This window comes from Xiphophorus hellerii, chromosome 5 (assembly GCF_003331165.1).
Source record: "Xiphophorus hellerii strain 12219 chromosome 5, Xiphophorus_hellerii-4.1, whole genome shotgun sequence".
Taxonomy (NCBI): domain Eukaryota; kingdom Metazoa; phylum Chordata; class Actinopteri; order Cyprinodontiformes; family Poeciliidae; genus Xiphophorus; species Xiphophorus hellerii.
In genome coordinates, this window is record NC_045676.1 from 16,146,561 (window position 1) to 16,166,068 (window position 19,508).

The window sequence follows — 19,508 nt, forward strand, 5'->3', positions numbered from 1 at the left end:
TTAGCTTCACAAAGGGTTCTGCGTCTAGTTGATGCCACTCTGAGTTGAGTTTAAAATCCCTTTTTAAGAAATGAACTCTTGGGAGAAAAAATGGCATACAGAGATGAAATTAAATATTTTTCCACAGCAACGTACAGTTCCTAATGCTAACAACATTTATCACTTTTGTAATTGTTTCAGACTAGAAGAGTTCAAAGTCCAGGGCCCAGCCTTCCTAGCAAGGTTCAAACTGACATCAAGGAGGGCCACAGAGCAGAAGTGAAGAAACATTACACAGTGAACCCCTGTAAGTGGTACTGAATTAAAAGACTATTACAGAAACAGAACACTAATGGAAGAACATTTTAAAACATTTGGAAAAGCCTGGATTCAGTTCTTAGATTGATATTTTAGTTTATGTCCCCCAATGAATATTAAGTGAACTTCAAACTTAGTCACAATGTTAGTACATAGAAACATTCAATTAATACTGAAAAATATAAAGTCAATTCAATCCAATTATGCAGATTCAGAGTTACATACACTCCGACTATATCCTAGTTATAAAACAATGCAGTCGAGTTCAGTTCATTTTTCCAATTTGTTTTGTCTGAAGAAACCCAGCCGACTGCATCAAGTCACTGACTGCAGTAATAATTCCTCGTTAGCCATTATGTAGCGACAGTATATTGCACCTAGTTAGCTCCAACATAGGAAAAATACTTATAACTACATTTTACAAGTTCAAGAATTGAGGGAAGGAATAATAGATAGATAACATGGGAATAGTTGTGGAGCTCCAGAGGGTTTAGCACTGGAGCCACTATTTTATACTTTGCTTCATTTATTAAACTAAATTAATTAGATTGGTTGGAATTCCCTCACTTTTCTGATGCTGCTGAACAGTATTTATCCACAATGCTTGGTGAATCAAAGCTGTTAGTAAGGAAGCAAGCTTGTGTAAATTGTCTTATTTCTAGTCTGTCGACCCCAAGTTGCCGGACAGCCATCCACTCTGAGTTTGTTTCTGCTGAACGTTTCTTCCTGTTTCTAAGGCATCGCTCATTGTGCTTACTCAGGATGGAGGATTGCATGAAAATGAGAAGTCACTGTCATCTATTTTTTTCCTTAGATAGACAGTTTCACTGATTAGAATTAGAAATGTGCTTAATCTTATTTTTCTTACAATTCATTTGAGCACAATGAAAATACTTATAATTGCTATTGGATTATATGAATATGTTTAATGTTTCTAAAAGAATGTATTCAATAGAACTTTAATGCTTTTTTATGTAGCTGACACAAAATTTGTAAAAAATGAATGAAATAAGCAGAGAAGACTTATTCATTCATTCAATCATTTATAATTGATATATGTACATTTTGACATAATTTGACCGCTGTGCAAACTTTGAAAAGAAATGTCTTATTTCTCTAAGGATGAGGAAAGGTCATATTTCTTGCGGTCCAATCAAAGGAATATTGAAACTGGCCAGTAATTCGCAGCATCCTCATTGGTCCTCTGCTCCCTCCTCCTCAACCCTTCATGCCGGTACTTGGAGGTAATGAGCCATTCTATAATATTCATGTTGGCTGTTGCTGGGAAATAGTTCAAGATAATGAAAGGCCATTGCTGCCAGCTGAGTGACCCTTCCCCCCCTCCTCCCCCTAAACCCCCCACTTCGCCACCTCTTAGTTCCTGTGCATGCTCCAACTGACCCATCGATGAAAAGCCACTTTCTTCCCCATCTCTGGTGCATGGCTGTGCAGGAGAATGAGAGGGAGGTGTGGACGGACAATAGCAGTAACCCAGGCGCTGGCCGGACACACAATGTGAGGTCTCTGTGCACCAAGGGAACAGCTAACAGAGGGGCCATTCTCAAATGTTTCACCGATCCCACGCCAGCATTTCTCCTCACTTGAATTATGCAGCAAACACATGCATATTCACGTGCTGATCAGATCACCTCATCGGAAACACTCTGCTGAGTGATTAAAATAGCAAAGGAGCATGTGAAGATGGACATATGTGGAAGGTGGATTAATTATTTTGTGATTACATAATGCTGTCAGTGAACGATTGGCTGATTGTCTAATCTGTGCTGATGGTGCTGTTGGGTACTATGCTGTTTTAGCTTCAAAAACAATCTGTCAATACACATATTAGTCTATTGCATATTGCAATATAATGCAAATTTTATTGGTTTTGTAACTCCTGGCCAGCAAGTAAAAACTTTTGGCATGTTTGTCTATAGATTTATGTGATGTTTAAAACCTTTGGGAGAAACCTACAAGCGAAAATTATTTCTGCCTCCTGTAAACTGGCATTTTTAATTTCCCTGACCTTTTGTTAAATGGTTTGTTCAATTTTTCACCTCTAACCTTTGTGTGTGAGCCAGTTTTGCAGTGGAAACATTATTATGTTGCTCTCAGAGGAAACAAACCTTTTCATAGTCAAAACATCTGAAGCAGAAAAGTATGTTTAGATGCAGTGCGTGCGAAAAGTATTTACAGTTTCTCACTTTTTCCAAATTTTATGTTACAGCCTTATTACATATAAAGAAAAGGCTATAAATTCTTATGTAAATGTGATTTATTGTTTTTTTTTGGTTTTAAAGAAATTCCCAAAACACTAAAAGCTAATTTTCTACATTCTCATAATGGAGTATTTATGTGTAGAAATTTAAGGAACGGGGTTAACTTAATACAATTCGGAATAAGGCTGTAACATAACAAAATGTGGAAAAATTGAAGCAGCGTAAATATTTCCGGATGAACTGCATCTAGAAATATTGTTCTGCTTCAGATGTTTTCACTATGAAAAAGGCTGTTGCCTCTGAGTGCAAAGTATTAATGTTTCCATTGCTGGCAGTAAAACTGGTGCTCATAGAAGACTAGAAGTCACTATATTTATAACTTTGATCTCTTGAAGCAAAGCTGCATATTTTACGGCATTTTCTACCTATACCTGTATATCCAGTGGTTATATACATGCATGGTGTAATTCAATAACAGAACAAATGTAGGTCATCCTTTCTCAGCTAAAATATTTGTCTTTTTAAGCAGTACATGCAAATCAAGACCTTTCGATGGATTTGCATATACAACCGCCAGATTCTATCAAAAAATAGGGACCATGAAAGTTAAACAAAGGCAGCACAGTTCTTTTTGCTTTTGATATGTACAATATAAGCAATATATAATGTACATAATGGCAAACCTTGCACTGAAAACATGCCTCTTTGAACCAACTTTAAAAAATTGCTCTAATTTCTTACAGCTAGTTACAATAGTTTTGCTCAAGCTATAACTCTGATGTGAATAATTCTCGCATGCTTTTATGAAGCTGTCCCGTAGATTGTTTCATTTTCTGCTGATTATTTCAGTAACTTTAAACCAAATGGCCTTACTTTTTTAAGGGGAAGAGACAACGTGGAGAGCAGGAAGGGAGGAAACCCAGCCTTCAGAGATTATTGTACACAAGCAAAAACAAGACGTCTAAGAGGTGAGTCACCTCATGAGTTGTCTACATTAAATTCCATTTCATTTCTGTATAAGATGATGGTTCAACCTACCCAACATAAATATTTCCACTGAAAAAATTATTTCTTTGAACCAACTTTTAAAAAGTACTCTTATTAGTTACAGCCACATTTATTAGTTTCGTTCGAGGTATAATTGTGATTTCAGAATTATTCAAATCAGAATTATACCTTCAGCAAAACTAAAATAGTTAGCAGTAACAAACTGGACTATTTTTTAAATTTGGTTCTAAGAACCATTTTTTTAAGTGTGCTCTACCACATCAAACAACAGCCTATGTGTCACTGAAAGAGAATAGAAGACACTCCTTACCCAGTTCTCTTCTAGTTGAATGCACTGACTTGAGAAAACAATAAAAGATGCTTTATGGGTCTGACGTTAGAATGAGCAAGTGAATACATGTTTTTCCTTTCCAATTTGAACCTTTATTGTGAGCGCTTCAGAGTCACATTGTATTTGTATCTTTTACTTTGTGTTCTAGTTTGCAGTAGTTTCCTTTTGCTTAGTCTCATTGATGCTGGGTATTATCGCAATATGTTCTTTTGTGAATCATGTCCTGAAACCCACATTTCTCATTGCATGGTTCAATTGACCGTGAAAACTAGGGCAAACAGAAATACTTCCTTGTAGCATTTGAATGAATTTACTTGTCCTCCTTTCTGTCCACTGGCTATTTCTTATTCATTTTCCTTCAGATACAGTAAGTTTATAAATTGAATAAATATTTTGCTTCCGGTAATTCTTAATCGTCTGCTTTTGCTTGTCATTCTTGTTCAGATATTTCCAATAAAACACAATCCCCATTTTATTAAGTATGCAGCCTACAGTAATTACATACTTTGATGTATTTTACTGTGATTTTATATAGAGCAACACAAGTTAGTGCATAGTTGCCTAGGATGAAGGAAAATACTATGTTATTTACAAAATGTTTAAAAGTATAGCACAGTCTTCTCCATGCAGTCTGCTTTGAGGACCACCTTTCAAAGGAGTTACAGCTCTAACTCCTTTTGAAGTTCTTTTCTACACGCTTGTACATCTAGGAATATATATTTTTTTTTTACCAATTTTGTCCTTGCAAGACAGCTAAACACAGTCAAGTTAGTTGAAGATCTTCTGTTAACACAACTTTTTATTTGTTGCCACAGTTGGATCAGGACAAATACACAGATAAAGTGGTAAGTTTTTCTTTCAATCCTTTCATAGTTTGGTGAAATCCTTCATGAACCTTAAAAATGCTTTCGTCCCAGCTTGCAGATATAATAACCTTGATACCTAAAGGCGATCACATGGTGTTCTGAAGTGAATGAAAACCATTACTCGGTGTCATCACACCATAATACCACGAGCATGATCATTGACTGACTGTGAAGTGAAGGGATTTGTTGTGGCTGGCAGGTCAGATGTGCGTGAATCCGAGTGTGCTAACAGCCCTGTGACGGCTTTACTCAACGGAGGGCTGGTCTGCGCCGTCATCATAGCTCATGTTTAATTAATGAGGAGGCGGCGGCCACCAGAAAAACTGGCTGCTTCTGGTTTCCAGACATAAATACAAAGCCGAGCCGGTCGGTCAGAGAACCAGAGAGGCACAAAAGGAGAAGCGGAGCACTCTGAGGGGGATTTTATACAGAAGAAGACCAAGAGAGTCAGGTAAACTGCGGCTCCACGTACAGCACATTCACTCCGGTTATTGCTTACAAAGCGGGTCGCTGATGGTGAGCGCGTTCATCCTCTAGAACCCAGGCTGCGTGTCGCTGGCCAATAACGGGAGATAATCTTGTTTACACGTTTTTACTGAATGTCAGCCAGGTGTTTGTGAGGATAAACACTGAAAAAAACGCCGTACAAAGACAAACTGTACACAGGAGCGCCGCGCTGACCAAAAACAACATCTGACACACTGATGTGTGTTAAACAGAGCAAAGTGGCTCTGGCTTTGAACGGAAACGGAGTTTTTCACCCGTATTTTTCCACTTCCAGGCGCGTTTGTGTGTTGTCACGTCACCATCGCTGCTCTGTCTTCCAGATGAACTCCGTGAAGTGGCTCGCTTTGTTAAGAGCTGCTGCCACTTTGGCATCACAGCCTATAGACGTGGCAGGCTTTCACCACACAGCTGTTGCGCGCAGCACACAGGAAACATCTGATTTCAGCTGTCTTTGTTCTGACATGCGGCGAGCGGCTCTCACTTCTTTATTCTGCTAGGAAAAGTTTCAGCTTCCCAGTTTGGTGCGCTTATGTACAGTTTGTAGCACTATACTGGTGTTAAAGTGGTATCCTGAAAAACAACAAGTAAAACTAATTAGAACAAAGATAATAGATTTCTTTGGTTGAAACTCCTATCGCAATGTTTCGTTTTCACCGTTTACAACTAAATAATATATTTACAATTTTGGTCATTGCTTCGGTGGAAATTCTGTGAATATCCACCCCATAAAGTCATGCATTTGTTTCAATCTTCCTGGCATAAGTACATTTTCTCATCAGGAACTGATGACATGAAGGACGAACAAAAACAAGAGATTATCTCATTCTTAGATTAGAGTAGATTAGACTAGATTAGTCTATAAAATAATTGAAATAAAATGCAAGCCATTTTTCTTTTTCTAGTCAAACATAAGTTTACAGGAATCAAATTTTTATTAGAGTTGGGCTGTAAATACATCTTACAACTATTTACATTTTGTTTGATAAGATTTTGTGATTTATCGCAGTATTGATAAACTCTAACTGATGACATTTGCAAAGCAGAGAAATGAACAGTGTGCTAGGGTTCTCACTTTTACCATATTCTTCCACTGTAGGGTTCATAAGAGTATTAATAAATCATAATGTATCCAAAAATCTGAGTGGTTCCTGTGTTCTGTTTTATGACAAAAACATGTGTCTGTTACCCTGTAATGGACAGGTGACATGTCCAGGCAATAGACCTCTCCTCGTGTCCAATAACCCCTGGAGATAGACACTAAGCCCCGTGGGGTCTTACAAGGACAAGTGGGTAAAGACAATGTCAATAAAATTTGGTGTAGTCTCATTTGTAAATTAGAAAATAAAATTTTTGCAAGCAGTAGCTGTAGAGCTCAGGATTCTGTGCGAAAAACCTGCAGTACATTGTTATAATCACTTTTAACAGTAGCACAATACATACCACAAAATATTGTGATCAAATTCTAAATCCACAGCACTCATCCCTACTTATTATGTAGAACAATAAAAAACACAAATTACTGGCACAGTTTTAAAAAAAACAACAACTTTTTCTCATATTCGGACCGCCTCCTTTTGTAGTTTACGGATGACCATCAGGTTCACACGCAATGGAAAATTAGGTGATATTATTTCACAATGCTTATTCTTGTTCAATCTTGTCAAATCTTTTACAGATGAATGAGTTCTGTATGTCCTTGTTCATCTGTATTTGTTTCTTGAGAAAATAATTACTTCCGACAACAGCAAAAAAAAGTAACATGATATTGCTATAAAACAGCTGATGGTTCAATATGTACACCATGTTAACTGAAAACATGAAGTAAAAGCAGGAGATGTCAGCAGCCCAAACAACATTAAAAAAACACAAACAACCATTCAGTGCTGCACCCACCCTGTCATGGCAATATTTTTAAGATCCATTGATATATGTCTGTCTGAAGTTGAGAAAGATGGAAAGACATAAAAGAAAGAAACCACAACCTAGTTGAGAATGCTGAAAAATTGCATTTGCATAATTTTTCTTTATGTCAAAAATTGCTGAAGAATGATTATGTTACATAAGGAACCGCAAACTTGAGACATCAGTGCACTATAGCCTCCTCAGAAGAAATCATAGTCTCCAGTTCAAACTTTAGAGAAAGTTCTCACTCAGTCATTTTTCTGTTATATTATTGATATGCTCCCATTAGAGATTATTCTTTTCATTTATCAAGAAAACAATTTATTTTCTTTTTCATTTTTATGATTCCGCTTTAGACTAAGCCAACAGTACCCATCAGGGGGCCAACCAGTGTGGTGCGCTGCTGCACAGCTGTGAAGTGCACACGCGCATTTGCGTGCTCCCACTTGACCCCTGCAGCATGGGAAAATCAGAGTTGGGAGCGAAATGAGGAATGTCTGACCCTTGGCATGCATCCGCAAGACTAAACTGCAAGTTTTTCATGTAGAGATGTAGAAATGTCTGCTTCCCTGCCCCTGGTCTCACGGGACTGGTAGAGGAAATGCAGATGTGTGCGAGTGTGTGCGCACACAGCTGGAAAGAGCTGTGTCTGCGGGTGAAAACAGGGAGGGGAAACAGTTATGACGAGAGACAGGAGCTCAGACACAGTCATTTAAAAGAGTTCCTGCTGAAGGCCAGTCCTGCTCTTTGAGAGTCCATTGGCAGACTCGCTTCTCTGTAAATTGCCATTTCTAGGTCAGTGTTGGCAAACTCCCTTCCCTTCATCCTCACCCCACCCCACCCGCAGCCACCTGTCTAACCAAGGCTAGCCCACACAGTAATCTGTGGTGCTAGGGTAAAGCATGGAGCGGCGACATGTGGTGACTGTATTAACCAGCCATGGAATTACATGCAACCAGGAACGGATGCATAATCTGTCAGAGTAATGTGTGTGAGAGGCTCAGAGACGGTTTGTGTTGAATATTGATCGCCTTACATGAAATCACATGAGATCATGATGTAGAGAAAAATTCCTTTACATGCATATGCACATTACAGTGATAACTCCACAGAAATATTGAATTGTTGAAGCTTGTTTACCACAAAATGCATGAAAACTGCAGCTATAGTGTTTTAATTATTTATAACGATGAAATGTTTGGAGTGGAATAAATGCACTGCTGTACTTCTGTGATTTAAAGTCACATGAGGGGAGATTTATTGCTTTTAATTTTCCAGAAATACTCTTTATTTAATTTACAAAGAAATTACCTGGTTGTTTGGTAAATAGAAAATAAATTAAGCATTATTGCCTGAATCCTTTTTATTCTTAATATATACAGTATTGTAGGAATTATTGTTTATGCACGATATTCATTTCTGATTGTCCTATAAACCTGCAGGGTGTTTAAAGTGAAATTAGACCCAACATCATATGCTGACTCCAGCATATTATTGGGTTTAACCCATATCTCCCTGAGGGGACAGCAGTCAACCAAAACTCTATTTCCACTAAACTGTGCTTGTCCTCCATAAACAGTCACAGTTTAATTTTGACTTTACAGAGTGATTTTCACATATGTTTTCTTGAAGTCCGGGCTTGTGATTTCCTCTTTCTCTGTTAGTCAGATGACTTCTACCTGCCTGTAACACTACTTGTTCTATACTTGACTAGCGAGTCAACAACAGATTCTTTAATTTCTCAGTATGAAGAACTAAAATGTAAAAGGTATGAAATAAATATAGTTAAAATTTGATAGAAAACTGTTGTGAAAATGGGTTTCAGAATTATTCTTTAACATATATGTTTAATGGAAAGTAAAAAAAAAGAAGCTTTATTTGGGATTGGTTTACAGGTCAAGGCATGCCAGAAAACGTCTGATGTGTAACCTAATCAGATCTTCTAGAAGAGTCTCTTCACAGTTTTTTTGATCCTGAAATTAACCAGTCTGCTTGGCACACAGAAAAAAATGTGTTATGTAAACAGTAAACTTCCATTCAATATAGTTCAAAAATATTTTTGCATTAATGAGTCAGGTCATATGTTTTTTTTTTGTGGATTTCTTGAATCAGTTTGAGCTTTAAATGCACATTAAATGATGTACAATTAGAACCATATTTAGACTAGGGGGAATATATTTTTGATTAGAATTTAACTCGTAGATCTATTGTGTATCAATATATTATTTATGAATGTAATAATGTAACAGTAAACATTTCTGTCAACATCATCAAATAGAATAGAATTCTCTGTTATTTTTCGTATCAGCTTTTAAAGAGGTACATCTTTATCCATCCATCCATTTTCTAACTCCCTTGTCCCTAGTGGGGTTGGGATTGGTGCTGGTGCCTATCTCCAGCTAACATTCCGGGCGAGAGGCTACATCTTAAACCATTAAACTTAATTTAATTCTATTCCATTCTATTCTATTCTTTATGTATTTTCCACATACTGCTTACTGGGGTAACATTTAGTGATCTTTGTGTACACATACAATCACACAAAGCAGGATTATTTCGAAGAATTAATTAAACCATTTTACAATGCTTCCTTATAATGTAGGAGACAGTTTACTGTTAATCTTTGATAAAAGGCTACAAATGTTGGTGCTGAGTAAATGTCTATATTATGTTTTCAATCAAATGTCCTCGACTTGTTTTTACACACAGCTGTCCATACATTCACAGCAAAGAGCCTTGTGCTGAAGTAACAAGGTCGGCTTTGTACTCTTTCACCAGGAACTTTGCCATTTCTCTGTCTGGGAAATTCAGGAAATTGTAATAAGAAATGCTTCTCTTTTGTGTACGCTGTGTTCTCTGACAGAAATAACAAGGTTCTCCAAAGACCTTCTAATTTGGCCTCACGCTTAATAAACAGTAATACAGAGCCAGGGGACGAAGCAATGTAAACATGCCACAAAATGAAGACTCTAAATTAAGTTAATGATTGTAATAAACTGTGCTGTAAATGTGGGTCATGTTAAGTTGACTGCCGACTAACAGCACGGGTCGCCTGTTCAATAGGCTTTTGTAGTCGTAGCTTGATAAACAGCTCAGCACAGCTCCAAATCAGGCCGAATTATGTGTTGAATCTACTGGTGAAAATATTTTAAGGATTTACTCGTTTAACAACAGTAAACAACAAACTCTTTGGTTCCAGTTTCAACAGGTTTTTAGATGCCTCACCTCAATTGAGGTCTTTTTTAGGTATATAGGTCTTTGCAGCAATGATGAACTCATTTGTAGAAAGAATATCAGCATCAACACAGCTATTGTTTAAGCGCTCATCTCTCTTTTCCTTTTTTTGATAACGAACTTCCATGACTGAGGTTGCAAGGCATCCTTGCCATCACCCTAATCTTTAGCTCCATCCACAGATTCCAGTCGGGACTCTGCCCGGTTAAAATAAAAGATTATTTTAACTCATAATCTGCCAGGGATATGAGTAATTGCGGACATACCTCTATATCTTAGTAGCATACTGTGAGACAGTGCTCAACCAGATATAACTCCGATGTTGTGACTACTAACACCGTTTGTATTTGTCTCCTCCAGACTCAACCGAAGAAGAGTTTAGACGGCATGCAAAGTTGTGAAATTTCCTCAGACAGCACTGATGATCCTCTTAGTAGCGGCTTTCGCCCTCATCGACAGCCTCGAATAGTAGTAATTGGTGCTGGCTTGGCTGGCCTTGCTGCAACAAGGGTCCTACTGAAAAACGGATTCACGGATGTCACCGTCCTAGAAGCATCAGACCACATCGGTGGAAGAGTTCAGAGTGTTAAGAACGGTGAGATCATGTGTTGCTGTTTCGCCAAAGTTTTTGTTTTGAAAACTTTCTTTTAAACGTAGGGAACAAGTCGGTCAGTAGGGCGCTGGCTATTTTACCTGGTCATCAAGGATAGTTTAAAAATGCTAAATGTTTTCATTTTAGATACATCTGCAATGTTCAATTCTGGTCTTAACATGCCAAAGCCCTCAATCTTTATGTTTCCTTGCTTAAATTAAATGAATGGATTGTTAGCAGAACTCAGTGATAATGTGAGCAGCTATTTGACACAGGTGTGATGGAGCTTTATTACATCCAAAACAAGCTGGAAGAACCGGAACTGGACAGCACTGATAATAAAGAATACATAAATTAATTTAAAAACTGCATTTACCATGTAGTAAATCTATTATGTTATTGAACTTGACTTTCTAATGATTGAAGTTGAGCTATTCAGACTTTGTATGCAGTGCTGTTCATTCAGACATTATAACTACATCTGTGTAAATCATAACAAATTCAAACAGAGCTAATGTATTTCATTAATCCAAGTCAAATGTTTTTTTTTTTTTTTGTTGTTGTTGTTGTTGCAGGAGAAGCAACTTTGGAACTTGGAGCTACCTGGATTCATGGTGCCAATGGGAACCCAGTTTACCACCTGGCAGAGGAAAATGGGCTGCTGGAGCACACCACAGACGGAGAGAGGAGTGTGGGACGCATCAGCCTGTACACCAAGAATGGCGTGGCTCACTATCAGACCAATGTGGGCAAAAGGATCCCCAAAGACCTGGTGGAGGAATTCAGTGACCTGTACAATGAGGTGAGACTACACAGAGATGGATATGTGCACATCTGAATTCATATTACAATGTACAAATTGTGCTATGCATGGTTCAGCCTGCAAAGTAACAGAAAAAAACTGTGTGTGCTAATCTCACAAAGACCATTCTGCAGGCGGTCACAGCACAGTAAGCAGGTTATACAAGGTCACCAGTTACTTTTAAAGTAGGTTGCTGTGCTGTAAAAATTTAAACTCTAACCCTTTGTTTAAAATTCAGAAGGGGAAATTTCCACAGATGCTAATTGTGGGAGTTTGGAAAAAAAGGTGTAATAGTAAAAACCTAAAAATGTAAATATAGTCATGTACACGCAAACAAGGAAATGTTACTCTCTATCCAGTTAATTAAATAGTGATATGAAAAACATAATAATAATAACATAATAATAAAAATATGCATCCTGGAAGCAAGACGTCATGCATCTGATGCACCTGATAGTTCAGGATATCTCCTGGTTGTTCATACAACATAGAAATCTCTGTGACATAATCTCAGTCTTTTAGGACAAAATCACTTTATTCGTTAAAAAAGTGTTTATTATTATGTGTTCACTAAAGCAGCTTTGAGCAGAGTGAACTGGTAGAGGCGACACTGCAGTAGTAGCCTCAACATTCAGATTGATAATATCTTTAAACACAGTTTTGATGGTTATAATGTCCACATTGGTTGTAACTTTCCATCCACTTTACTAGGCACAGCACTCAATATCAATATTTTACCTCTGTTCGTCTGATGTATTCTGGAAGTGAGTAATGCAGGTTATTCTTTCTAAGAAATCCAGCTTCATTAACTGGAAGTTGGGACATTGTGGCACGACACTGTGATTGTTTTCCCTTGAAACATGTTGATGCATAATTGATTGCTGTTCATGAGAAAGGTGTGTTCAGTGACACAAACCAGCATATGCTAAGAGTCAGTAGGTGTGATTTCACTGGACTACTGTCAAAATTTTAAAACAAGACTGTATGACACGACCTAATTACTTCTTTTTAAAACAGAGAAAATTGACAATCATCCTCACATGTTGGTTTTTACAGTTAATAATAATGTGATCTATAGTCTTTATTTGTTCTATTTCCTTTAAAAAAAAAAACCTTGGTATACCGTAAACCAGGTAACCAGAACATACCTAGTTATATTTTATTTTTTTACATTTTTATTTCTTTTACATTTTGGCATAATTGAGATGCGTTTCTTACTCAAGTAAAGCTTCCACTGACTGACTGTCTTTCCTTACTTTCCTCCCCTTTCTCTTATCTTGAATTGCTGCATTCCTCCCTCCTGTAGGTATATGAGCTGACTCAGGAGTTCTTCCAGAATGGGAAACCAGTTTGTGCAGAGAGCCAGAACAGCGTCGGCGTTTTTACTCGAGACCTGGTGCGCAAGAGGATTATGGTGGACCCTGATGATTCTGAAAGCACCAAGAAGCTCAAACTCTCGATGCTTCAACAGTACCTCAAGGTATGTTTGGGTTCTTCACATCCATCTGTGGATTCTTGACAGTGAAAAAAATATTTAAACTGTTTTTAATATTTTTTACAAATAAAAATTGTATTAAATATTTTGGTTTGCATTTGTGCTCAGCCCCCTTTATTCTGATACCCTTTAATAAACAATTAAATTAATGGCCTTCAGTTTACTGTGTTCTCCTGTTAGCTTTTTTTGGTCACAATTAAATATTTCTAATCAGGCAAAGATATTTTGATTAAACACAAAAATCAATTCTCAAATGATTCTGGAAAACATAAACAAAATTCTGGAGAACATAAACAAAATGTTGTTTGTCCCCATTGTTTGATGATATTGTATTATGTGAAGTTGGTTAAAACATCTCAAAAAGAAACATTTTATTCCCCAGTCTAAAGAACTAAAAGAACAGATGAGGAAGGGTTTTAGCGACTCAACCAGGAGGTCACAAACAAATCCAGGACCTCATCTAAAGCCCTGCTGACCTCACTGGTCTCCATTAAAATAAGAGTTCAGCTTTAAGAACTAACTGTGCACAATGACATCATTGTGGGAGTTGAAAATCCAAATCCACTGCTGACCAAAATGAACACAAATGACTGAAATGCATCTTGATGATCCTCAAGATGTTTGGAAAATATTAAAATTCCTAAATGAAAATAACATTTTGATATTAGACCAGTTTGGTTTGGCAGGATTTAGTTGGTTTTTTTTACTTAATGAATGAAAGCAAAATTTGAAAACTCCTTTTCGTATTCACCCGGATTATATGTGCCTGATAATAATATTTGTTGATGATCTGAAAAAAAAAAAAGAAAGAAATTAGCGTGACAAACAAATAAAATGGAAGACATCTGTACAGTGATAAGTACATTTTCACAGCACTGAATGTTTGCTTTTTGCAGGCAAAATAGAAGTTTTGTTGTAAATCACTTGGATCATTGCCTGTGAGTTCTGACATGTTTGAAATGATTCGTTTAGGCTAATTTCTGTTGGGGTAACAACTTAATTACTTTTCAGTCTTGTTGCAAAAGGGATTTGATGTTTACACGAGTGATATAATGATGTCTTTCTTTAAGGTGGAGAGCTGTGAGAGCAGCTCTCCCAGCATGGATGAGGTGTCTTTGAGTGAGTTTGGAGAGTGGACAGAGATCCCTGGCGCACATTATGTCATTCCTGAAGGCTTCATGAAGATTGTGGACCTCCTGGCCCAGGACATCCCATCTCACACCATTTGTCTTTGCAAACCAGTCCGCTGCATCCACTGGAATTACTCAGCACAGCATCGAGAAGTCATCGGCAAGGGCAGCCATGTCAAGATGGAGGACAACCACAACGACAACAACCACAGCCACCAACGTAACGAGGAACCCCTGATCCTGGGTCAGCCCATTTGGGTGGAGTGCGAGGATGAGGAGTGGATCCCAGCAGACCACGTCATCGTGACGACTTCCCTCGGCGTGCTGAAGCAGAACCACGAGGCCATGTTCTCTCCATCTCTTCCCGAAGACAAGGTGCTCGCCATCGAGAAGCTGGGCATCAGCACCACTGATAAGATTTTCCTAGAGTTTGAGGAGCCCTTCTGGAGCCCAGAGTGCAACAGCATCCAGTTTGTGTGGGAGGATGAAGCTCAGCTCGAACAGCTGGCCTACCCCGAAGATTTGTGGTACAAGAAAATCTGCAGTTTCGATGTCCTCTACCCACCAGAGCGCTATGGCTACATGCTAAGCGGCTGGATCTGCGGCCAAGAGGCGCTGCACATGGAGCGCTGCGATGACGAGACAGTGGCTGAAACCTGCACCAAGCTGCTGAGGCGCTTCACAGGTCAGGACACACACATTCAAGCACAGGGAACTGGTCATCTGTTTCCTCACTTCATGAGCCTTCTCTCGTCTGAAATTAACCTAGTAACCTTGGATGACTAAGAGTGAGAATTTTTACCAAGTGAGTCATAAGTGGGTCATTATCTGGGAGTTTTTACAGCGTAACTGATGCTGTGATGTAATCTGCTTTCCTAGAAAAACAAAGTTTTACAATGGAATCAGCTGAATGACTCAGCTGTACTGCACCATGAGAAAGTATGTTACTTCGTTACATTTTGTCACACTACATCCACAAGCTTTAATGTATTTTAATGTGATTCCATATGATTGACGAATAAGGTAGAGGATAACGGTGGAGTGGAAGAAAAATCACACACTGTTTCAGCATTTTTCACAACTAAAAAGCATAAAAATAAAATCCTGTCTATTGTATACTGTATACAATAGACAGGATGTTAACTGCATATAGAGGGCAATAATAAAATCAAAGCAGCCAAAAGTCCCGGCAGTAACTGGAGAAATCATGGAGGTCCACAGCTCAGACGGGAGAGTCTGTTTCTCTAAAGAACATCTATAATGATCACAGATGCAGAACTGAACACCGAGTATCGATCACTGAGTAGATAAGACAAGCCTTGTTCACATTATTGGAGGGTGAACAACTCAGGGAAAAGTAGCGTAAGGGCACCAACGTGATTGCAACAGAACATGTAACCTGTTCTCTGGGCTGATTTACTGTGTGCTGAATGACAGTAGGTCAGGAAGGAAGTACAGAACATGCACAAGTCTGGCTTCTTCCTCTGAACTGGGTCACAGTCCAAGTACAGAGGCTGTATGTGTCACTTCATGCTGAGGTCAGTGCACTTCCTATTTATGTGTAATGTGAATTACACAAAAGTCATTCTCACACACACACACATAGAAAAATGGTCTTTATAATGTATCAAGTACAAACCCCCCCACACACACTCCTCAATTAGGTCAGTGTGTTTTTATTTATGCAGCTGTTGTTTAATTACATATATCCTCACAGGGGAGCCTCTGTTTGCACTCAAAGTTCTAAGCAAACGACTTCGACTCGTTGAACTTTATCTTTCTTCGTCCACAGCGATCATGTGACATACTGGCATATAAGCGACAATATGGCCACAGCTTTTACATCACTTTTTTTTTCATCTGACTTGTCTTTGTCAAAATACAAGATTACAGCGTCAATCCCCCTTATATATTAAGATTTTAGATTAAGTTGCCAAAAACTGTACTCAAATAACTTCAGTAGAAGAAAAAGAATTAACCCAAAAAATTAGTAAAAAAGTATAAGGGTACTTGAGCATCACTGTGTAATCTGATTTAATTTGTTAAAATATTGTATTTATACAGAAATTATACAAATGGAATAATAAAAGAATAAGTAAATATAAATAACATCATCATAAGATAAAAAATGGGCAACAAAACCACAAACTCAACAAATAGAAAATAACATGAAGCTTTTTTTTTTTACAAAACTTAAGTCTCACCATTCACAGCACTGTGTTTCTGTATCAGGTGGGTTTTTAGTCAAAACATACTTGCTGTATTTTGTGAAGTAACCGGAGTAGCCAAAAATTTGACTCAAACAAGAGTTTTATTTGTAAAACTTTTGTTTGAAGTAAAAAATATGATGCCGTAAAACTGCTCCTAATTTTTTTTTTCAAAGTTACTTGGGTAAATGTAGCTAACTAAATGTAACTAAAGTAAAAGTAACTAGTAACTACGTACTTCTGGTTCTAGAGCTGTTTTCTTTCTATATTTCTTGCTTTACTTTGCACACCAAAGTCTAAGAATTAAATACACAGCAAATAAACTGTTTTTCTTGTACTTAAGTTCTTCCCTTTTGCTGATCTGTAGCTTGACTACAGTTAATGATTCAGCACATTGTCATAGTGAGTCATATGCTGACAAACCCATGATAGTAAACATGCATATACCTGCACATGGAGTCATATAATAGATAACCAGAATCTATGCCATCGTCATATCCTAATTTCTTCATCACCTATCAGAGTTACAAACCTTGGGCCTCACTGCAGCTTCATCTGTGTCAGCATTGATTTTATTTATCACTATTGATTTAAGATATAATATCTTACACTTAATCACTATGCACATACCCTTTGTACATTTGAACTGAGTCTGACCTAAAACACACTGTCTGAGTTTTGTTATGGCATGGAAAGCAAACTCTATTTAATTTGAACATTCAGTAGTATATATGCTGACTTTTTCCCTTCATGTTGTCTGTTGATAGGGAATCCTGACATTCCAAAACCCAAGCGTATCCTGCGCTCATCTTGGGGCAGCAACCCCTACATCCAAGGCTCCTACTCCTTCACCAGGGTCGGGTCCAGTGGACAAGACTGTGAAAGGCTGGCCATGCCTCTGCCTTATGCTAACAGCACCAAGGCTCCAGTAAGACAACTGAACAAAGTACATTTCGTGTTTTTCTCATTTGCCATGCACTCAAACAAATCTGTTTTTTTAGAGGACTCACAATCTAAAAACATTTTACCCATTTTGTCACTTTGAGACCTTCAGCGTGTTTAATTGGAATTTTATGTGACAGGCCAACACAAAGTATTACATCATTGTGAAATGGAGAAAACACGTCATTTTCAAAGGTTTCTTACTGAGAAATAAGAGTGCGTCACGTTTTTCGCTCTAAATAAATTATCATGCAATCAGTTGCCTTCAGAAGTCTAAATACTACAGAGTGTTAACCTGTAATTTAATCTCAGTCTCAATCCAGTTGTTGCTTGAAGGCCTTAGATGCTTATTAGAGAACATCAGTGGACAAACAGCATCATGAAGATGAAGGAACAGCAAACATCAGGGAGAAATGGAGATGACAGCAACTAAACTGACAAACCAGGCAAAGAGACTCTTAATCAGGGGGCAGACAAGAGGCCTGTGGTGCCTCTGGAGGAGCTGCAGAGATCCACAGCTGAAGTCTACTATTTTTTGATTGAACAACTATTGCACTCCAGAAAGCTGGCCTTTATAGAAGAGTGGCAATTAACAAAGACATTTGTGAAAGAAAGGAAGAAAGAAAGAAAGAAAAGAAGAAAGAAAGACTTAAGAAGCTCATTTAATGTTGTCAAACCATGTGGAGATGTGACAGCAGCAAATGTAGTTCAGCTAATATTGATTCAGGAACACTGGGAAACTGAACACCAGCTAAACACCAGCTGGAAATACACACCGCACCATTCAGCTTTTTATTTATATAAAAAAATATTAAAACTATGCTTCATTGTCCTCATTTTGCACCACTGGGGTTTGCAAAACTAAATGGTTGTAAAATACATAGAAAATCGTGATTGTAATGTGTCAAAATGTGGAAAATGAACAGGTAATCTGTCACCCATTCAGTTCAGAGACAGTCATCATAAACTAGGTAAATATATGCACAGATCTAATATATCTTTACAGAGATCAGCAACCGTCACACCACCAACACAGTTAGAGCAAATGCTGTCAGAGAGCAAATGCTGATTGTTGCCCACAAGGCTGGAGCATGAAACCTGATGATTCTGGGTGAAGAGGAAAAGGAGCTAGAGGTGTGTTTGATTGGTGGGAGTTCTTCATGTACATTTGACACTCCTGCAGGAACAGCATGACCTCTCTCAGCTAAAATCACACTCAGGTTAGCTCCAGCAGCACTTCAACAAGTGAACCTCCAACGAGGGAAAGAGAAATTGCAGACGGTGCCTCTGGGAAGGCTAAAACCATATGATACTGACAAATGTTACTATTAATCTGGATTTGTTCTCTAACATGTTTTCCCTTTTGTCTCTCCCCTCCCCCGCTTTCTTTTGCTCCTTTCTTAGCCGCTGCAGGTCCTATTTGCAGGAGAGGCCACCCACAGAAAGTACTATTCCACAACACACGGTGCTTTGCTCTCAGGGCAAAGAGAGGCCACTCGCTTGATGGAGGTGTACCATGACCACAAAGCCTAATATAATCTATATAAAGATATTGAGCCTCCAACTAGTGAAAAAATTACAAACCATTGACTTAAAACTTTCTGTCTTAACGATTAGGTTCCATGTATAAGCATAGCTCGGGCATTATTACACTGATAAATGAGTATTTTTCACGTACTGTAGGTTTTAAATCAGCTTAATTTCATTTTAAATGTTTTGTTTAAACAGTTATCAACGGTGCTGTAATTTCTTGTCTTGGCCATTCTTTCATGATGCTGTTACTGTTTTTTTTTTCTATATCAGGAATTTAATGTTCATAGCAGCAACATCTTTAATTTACCTTTTTATAAGTGCCTTCTGTATTTAATATCATGTTTCTTCAAAAATAATGGAGATAATTAACAAAAATTGTGCAAATTTTAACAAAATAAAAGTTCTATGCTCATTCATCAGCTTCATAGCTTTTTATGTGAAAC

General features: G+C 37.9%; 1 protein-coding gene and 1 long non-coding RNA gene across 5 annotated transcripts; both read left to right on the plus strand.

Annotated features, from left to right (window-relative positions):
* The first annotated feature begins 5,038 nt into the window (after window positions 1–5,038).
* smox (spermine oxidase) lies at window positions 5,039–19,477 on the plus strand. 4 transcript variants are annotated; one of them, XM_032562048.1, is made up of 7 exons: window positions 5,039–5,172; window positions 10,725–10,959; window positions 11,532–11,758; window positions 13,065–13,238; window positions 14,324–15,068; window positions 17,358–17,536; window positions 18,937–19,477. In XM_032562048.1, exons 2-7 carry the CDS (start codon window positions 10,752–10,754, stop codon window positions 19,063–19,065), a joined length of 1,662 nt encoding a protein of 553 aa, XP_032417939.1. In that variant the 5' UTR covers window positions 5,039–5,172; window positions 10,725–10,751; the 3' UTR covers window positions 19,066–19,477. The 4 variants fall into 4 exon arrangements, with proteins under 4 accessions (XP_032417939.1, XP_032417940.1, XP_032417942.1 ...); XM_032562049.1 differs by having other exon boundaries at window positions 18,946–19,477; XM_032562051.1 differs by having other exon boundaries at window positions 17,358–17,518; window positions 18,946–19,477.
* LOC116719510 (uncharacterized) lies at window positions 15,075–17,022 on the plus strand. The gene is made up of 2 exons (XR_004339198.1): window positions 15,075–15,188; window positions 15,263–17,022. It is a non-coding gene; the product is annotated as an uncharacterized LOC116719510 (long non-coding RNA).
* Window positions 19,478–19,508: the final 31 nt, after the last annotated feature.

Bases quoted from the DNA above. Each gene is read 5' to 3' on its own strand.
- smox (XM_032562048.1), top strand. From the start codon at position 10,752: ATGCAAAGTTGTGAAATTTCCTCAGACAGCACTGATGATCCTCTTAGT. The intron at 11,759-13,064 runs GTGAGACTACAC...TCCCTCCTGTAG, and splicing joins TCAGTGACCTGTACAATGAG to GTATATGAGCTGACTCAGGA. The intron at 15,069-17,357 runs GTCAGGACACAC...GTCTGTTGATAG, and splicing joins GCTGCTGAGGCGCTTCACAG to GGAATCCTGACATTCCAAAA.